The sequence below is a fragment of the Sinocyclocheilus anshuiensis genome, unplaced genomic scaffold (assembly GCF_001515605.1).
Source record: "Sinocyclocheilus anshuiensis isolate Anshui unplaced genomic scaffold, SAMN03320099.WGS_v1.1 scaffold542, whole genome shotgun sequence".
Taxonomy (NCBI): Eukaryota; Metazoa; Chordata; class Actinopteri; order Cypriniformes; family Cyprinidae; genus Sinocyclocheilus; species Sinocyclocheilus anshuiensis.
In genome coordinates, this window is record NW_015547685.1 from 1,521,213 (window position 1) to 1,527,411 (window position 6,199).

General features: G+C 37.6%; 1 protein-coding gene across 1 annotated transcript in view; it reads left to right on the plus strand.

Annotated features, from left to right (window-relative positions):
• The window catches only part of LOC107703251 (ras-specific guanine nucleotide-releasing factor 2), a 62,252-nt gene that overhangs the window by 45,298 nt on the left and 10,755 nt on the right, over nucleotides 1-6,199 (plus strand). Inside the window, exons 17-19 of the mRNA XM_016505805.1 lie at nucleotides 1,484-1,609; nucleotides 2,812-2,901; nucleotides 3,425-3,531. Of these exons, the coding sequence (XP_016361291.1) occupies nucleotides 1,484-1,609; nucleotides 2,812-2,901; nucleotides 3,425-3,531 (323 nt within the window). The remainder of the gene's footprint in view (nucleotides 1-1,483; nucleotides 1,610-2,811; nucleotides 2,902-3,424; nucleotides 3,532-6,199) is intronic.

Consider the following 6,199-nt stretch of genomic DNA (forward strand, 5'->3'; position numbering starts at 1 on the left):
GTCCTCTTTTGGAAGGCCAAACAAAGTAGTTTCGCTTTCACAACGAAACACACAGCGTCACACACGGAGGGCTTGAGTGAGCGGAGGCCGACGGGCTTGAGTGAGGAATGGCCGGCGGGCTTGAGAACAGCGCAGCCGGCGGATTCGACGAAGGAGGCAAGTTAACCGAGTTGGAGCCAATAACGTTTGGGGGGGGCCCATACAAATGTTTTTGCATATGGGCCCTGGGCTGACTTGCTACGCCACTGATGACTTAAACTGTCTTTTTACGCGTTGCGTATCGCGCCACGTAAACATAAAACCATGTCTGCATTTGTGATCGGAGAAACGACAAACAACAAGCGCTACTCTACACTGCTCAAAACTCGCGTTTGAATCGTCAGTGGTAAATTATTTAAACATAAAAAATGTATGCAGGCTGTGAGTCAGAAGCGCCAGACTGTCCTTGCAAAGTTGGAACTGCCCCACTAAAACACACAGTGTCTCCATGACATGGCGGTGGCGGCGGCGGCAACAACAATACTACAGCGAGAATAAAAGTTTATTCTAGTAACTAGTAGAAAGTAACTTCTTTCTTTGCGTGAACATTTGGGCGGTGTTATGCAAATCTTCCCACACAGTGATGTAGACATGTGGGGGCGTGTTTAAACGAGGCGTTTTAGGAGGGCGTGGACAAGTCTTAACTTTTATAAAGAATATCTCTTTGGGTTTGAGACTTTAATCTTTGCAACTTTAGGGATCTTATCTATGCATGAACAGCTTGTAACACTCCAAAGAGAAAGGAAAATTTGAAATTGCATCATATGACCCCTTTAAATGTGAGTTACAATTTTCAAAGACATTTTATACCTATTTATACTCTTCAAGGTTAGAATTATGGCTAGTGACAGAAGAAAAAGTAAACATGACCCAGATGTTTTCTGCTGCCTCAGTGGGTGTTTTACTACATCCAAACAGTTTGTGTTAAAAAAAAGTATTTGTATTTAAAAGCTTTACTTTTGTGTTTATGTAAAGCTCTTTGACAATAAATGGAGTATTTAAACATATTATTCCACTCCATTGCAGTTTGTAAGTTAAATGATACATTTTGAATACGTATTTTTATCATTAAAACTGGAAGTTTTGACATTAAAAAAAACTTGATGTTGATTGATGTTTTTTTTTTTAACTCAGCATCATCAAATTATTATGTCAAATTTGGCAGAATTTTTTTTAAGAATGCAGTGCTGTAATAACCCTGCTTAGAGGTGGCCTTTTTTTTATTTGTGCCAGTATGTAACCACCATGCAACCTCTCATATCACTGTATCAACAACCACCCAGAATTCCCTAGCATCCGCATAGCAACTCTCTGGCCATAGTTATTTACTGTTCCCTGCTCCCTGCTCTGTTTGCTTGTAGAGCTGTTGCCCTAAAACCATTCATTTTTCAAGAAGGAGGGGTTCTATGATCCATTTTAATAAAGGGTCTGACTTTCCCCTCAGCTGTGCTGGAGTCAGTGTCTTTGGACAAATTTATTCCAGAGTCGCCACAAAGCAGTGAACCAGGAGAAATCTCTCCCTGCCGCTCACCCTCCACTCCACGCCACCTCCGCTACCGACAGTCAGGAGGTAAGCGTGCGCATGTCTGTTTGTGTTTGGCTCCCTTGGCAGTGCAGGCCTCTTCTGAGAACAACTGTAGAGTCAAACTCAGTGGTGAGTTATGACTTATGACGAAATATAGATACTTCTGTGAATGAAACACTTTCATTCCAATATTGTTGATTTTTCAATACAAAGAGGCAATGTAATGTGAATATTTGAACATAATTAAAAAAAATATACCTGGACTGCTGATAACTTCGTGAACTATTTTCCCATTAGTCCTATTGCATGTATTGAGTAGCTATTGGGACATGCAGTTGCTTTTGTACTGGTCTTAGATCAGTTTTATGTGTCTTATATTTTCAGCTTGCATTTTAGAGGAGAAAGCTTCCAACATTTATGATGGTTCCTCACGCGAAACTTACTATCCTCAACTTGCAATCCTCAGTAAAGTCCAGTTCTGTTACTAAATGGCCACAGTCACAGTCTTGGATCTGAAACAGCCAAATATTGTGCTTGGATGACATTAAATGAAGCTATATATGGGGAGAGTTGGGACAGGAGTTAATTATATGTGACTTAGTTCCACCAGCACGTAATTGGTTCTGAATGGCACAGATGTTGTTCCATCCAGACTGTTTGTATTGGGTATCTTTAGCATCTTCATTTTGTTCAACATAAGCAATCAGCTTATGATTCTGTATACAGTAGATATATGGTTTATAACTGTGTCTGCTCTCAGTTTCCATGAAAAGCTGTTTCCATATGTTCACTGAGTTACTGACTCAATATGGTTACTAAAGGGGGGATTTTTGCAAAAAAATGTCTTTCATTTTGAAGTATGACCACTGGATTGGCAGAAGGACTGGTTATGTGATAACTATGGCTTTACTATGCATTCAGTACTACATACTGTACTATAAGTCCATTGAGGAAGTCAAGGGGAAATTCACACAAAAATAAAAATTCTGTCATTATTTACTCACCCTAATGTCATTCCAAACCTGTATGCTTTTTTTTTTCCAGTTGAACACACACTAAAAATTAATCTAAATATTAAACTATTGCATTCTCTGTATTCCATGGGGAAAATGACTTAGTGAGCAAATAATTAAATAATTTTTGAGTGACTTAATTCTTTGCTGGTGCCATCACCCCTTTTGGGTGATTCAGTGTTTTTAAAAAAAGGATTATCGTTAAATCTGTTCTCCATATTCATTTTTTTCTAGTCCAGTCAGCTGAGAACTCACGCTGCTCTGTTTCTCCAGCGTCTGCGTTTGCTATCGCCACAGCAGCAGCTGGACACAGCAGCCCTCCAGGTACACTGCACCATTGACACAACCCGAGAGAAATGCACAGATTAATATGCTCTGCCCTTTGCCTCAGAATTCTGTAGACCCTCTACTGTGTTCATAAATTGAAATTCACTATACACATAAAGATGTTGCAGTTTCTGCAGGTCTAGTAGCTTTTTCATTATCAGCACAGTGTTTAAAATCATAACAGGAGAAAAAAAAACGAATCCTTTTACCTGCATAAACTAACATCCTCTCATCCTTATAAATACCATCAGAATTGTATTAATACTTTTATGGCACTTTGTGGTTTCAGCATAACAAAATGTGAAAATATTAAGGGGTTTGAGTGTGTGTGTGTGTGTGTATACATGTGTATTCAAACATAACAAAATGTGGAAATAAATGAATACTTTTGAATAAAAATTAATGCTTAATACTTTCGCAAGGCAATGCATATAGCCTATAATAAAGAAAATAAGCTGTTGTTTGTGTGATATTACAGGTCTGTTTGTATTACCCTTATAGTGTCTATTTTCTTTTGCAGTTTTTAACAGTTCTGAGCGGACTTGTGACAAGGAGTTCATTATACGTCGTGCGGCTACCAACAGAGTCCTGAATGTCCTGCGCCATTGGGTCTCCAAGCACTCACAGGTCTGTCCATCAGCATCAGTTCTTCCGTAGCTGCTTGTATTTCAATGACATCGCCTCACAGAACGGCAGATAACACATTACGTGTCACTATACTGTATACCTAAAGCAGTAGTTGTCACACTCATCTGCCTCTCTTTCTCCCTCCCTGCTGCTTGACTGATATTTTATCAGATTTACATTTTAGTCCAGGCTCTGACTGTGAACACATGGTTAACCCCCGGGCCTCATATTTTACAGGGCAGAGGAAGCATAACACCTCTTCATAATATCCATTGTATTTTCACAAGGAAAACCAATTACCTTACATAAACAGAACCAAACCTTAATTGCTGAGCAATATTTTGAAAAGCTTCTCAAGGGGATACAAATGACTTTGAATATGCACATTCTGTTGGAATAGGAAAAATAATTTTTAACATGAAAAATTTGATTCTTCATCAGAACAAATTTAGCATTACAACACTTGCTCACCACTGGATCCTCTGCAGTAAATGGGTGCCGTCAGAATGAGAGTCCAAACACGCTAAAATACACACAATTTCAGTCCATCAGTTAACGTCTTGTGAAGTGAAAAGCTGTGTGTTTGTAAGAAACAAAACCATCAAGGTGTTTATTTTTAAAACATCACTTGGCAAAAATACCAATTCATAATTCGTAATAATGCTTCCTCTTGTGATAAAGTCAGCAAAATCCACTAACTTATTTGGTTAGAACTGTTTTGGACAGTTTTTGCTCATAAACAGTGTTTTATCTGTGCAGATTTCTGTCCTGATTCAGATGAGACAACTTTTTCATTAAAGAAAGCAATATTATGGATGGAGGACATGTATTTAAGCCGGAAACAATGCTTTGAAGTGAAAAATGTCTAAATGATGCATTTGTTTCCTACAAACATGCAGCTTTTCATTTCACAAAATGGACTGGAGTTATGTGGATTGCTTGTGGATTATTGTGATGTTTTTATCAGCTGTTTGGACTCATTCTGATGGTACCCATTCACTGCAGGGGTTCCACTGGTGAGTGATGTAATGCTAAGGTTGTTCCAATGAAGAAGCAAACTCTACATCTACACCAAAATCTACATCTTGGATGGCCTGAGAGTTAATTTTTTTAGATCTTAAATTTTGGGTCATTGTTTAATTTTTGGGTAACTGGTAGTTGTGGGTAACTGTTAAATGAATTGTGGTATGTGTTCAAATCTAGCATGCGCTGTGCTTTATGGTCTTACTGCATCTTATGGCATCACTGCTTCTCACTGTACACTTGTATTTTTATTGATTCAGGTGTTTTCTGCAGTACTTGGCTTGCTTTCAGCTGTAAAGCCATATATTCGTCATATTGATCTGTGTTATTTTATGTCCATTAACTCATAGAGACAAAAGATAATTTCAGTCCCTGCCAACTTTTTCAGGAGTCAAAGCATAGGATATTATAACATTAATATTGACAACTGTTAAAAGCAAATCTCAAGTACACACACACACAGTCACAGGACCTCACACATAGCCAACATAATTATGTGCTGCAGTGGAAACAGTCTCTCATAATGGGCTTTTGAAATAAGCAGCTATTTTTCAATTTACTTGGCTTTGTTTGAGTGAAGACAAAGTGTGAGCTAATTGCATTGATCTGTTTTAACCCTTTGTCAGTTTAGGCTAAGAATGGCCTGACAAACTCACACAGAGAGAGCTTGTTAGAAGTGACCTTTATGGTTGTGCAGGTGAAAAATGCGGATGACAGAAACACGAGAAGAGGAATGTTTACAAATGCTGGTTGTCTAGGAAGAAATGTGAAAAATTCAGCTGATAGTTGGGAGTAGCTCAAATGCACTTCAAAGTATTATCATGATACATTGTTATTTTAGTATTATTATATTATAATATTTAGTAATATGTTGAATTAGCTTTTATTTAACGTTTTTGTAATTTTGCTTTTGTCATTTGTTCTTCTTCTTATTATTTTTTTACATTTAGTAAAATTCTATTCTATTTCAGTTATTGGCCAAGGCAACATTTTAAATTTTCGTTTAAGGTTTTTCATCTAATATTAATTCTAATATCTAATATTTCTAACATTTTATAATGTAATATTTTATTTTATTCCATCTTTATTTCAATTAAAAGTTTATTATTTTAATAACAACACTGACATTGTACTATGTCTAATAAATCATAGCATTACCATGGTACTATTGGGCTCTTTTTTGTTACTCTAGGGACAAAACTGGAATGAGCCGCTATGTTCTGTTCACAGTAAAATGGTACTAGCAGCAGTATGATTTAGTGTAAATCACTATTGGATCTAGAAGCGTTTATTGCAGGCTGCCGAATCTCTTTGATAAACCCCACAAGTGAATAAGAGGACTGAGGATTCAACTGCACAGAGACCCTGCACTGCTGTTTCACCTCTCTCGTCCTCTATCAGATGTTTACATGTTCTTTCTCCTTCTACCATCTTCATAACAAAAACAATTATGCAGATTCTGCCGCTTCTGTCTGGTACCATTACTTTTGAATTCAGATGAATATTTAGTCAATATATTTTCAAAGGCCCCTACTGCAGGTCATACAAGCTTATCAGGTTTTTGTAACATAGTAACGTCTCAGTTACGTATGTAACCCTCGTTCCCTGAAGGAGGGAATGGAGACGTCACGTCGGTGACCGACGA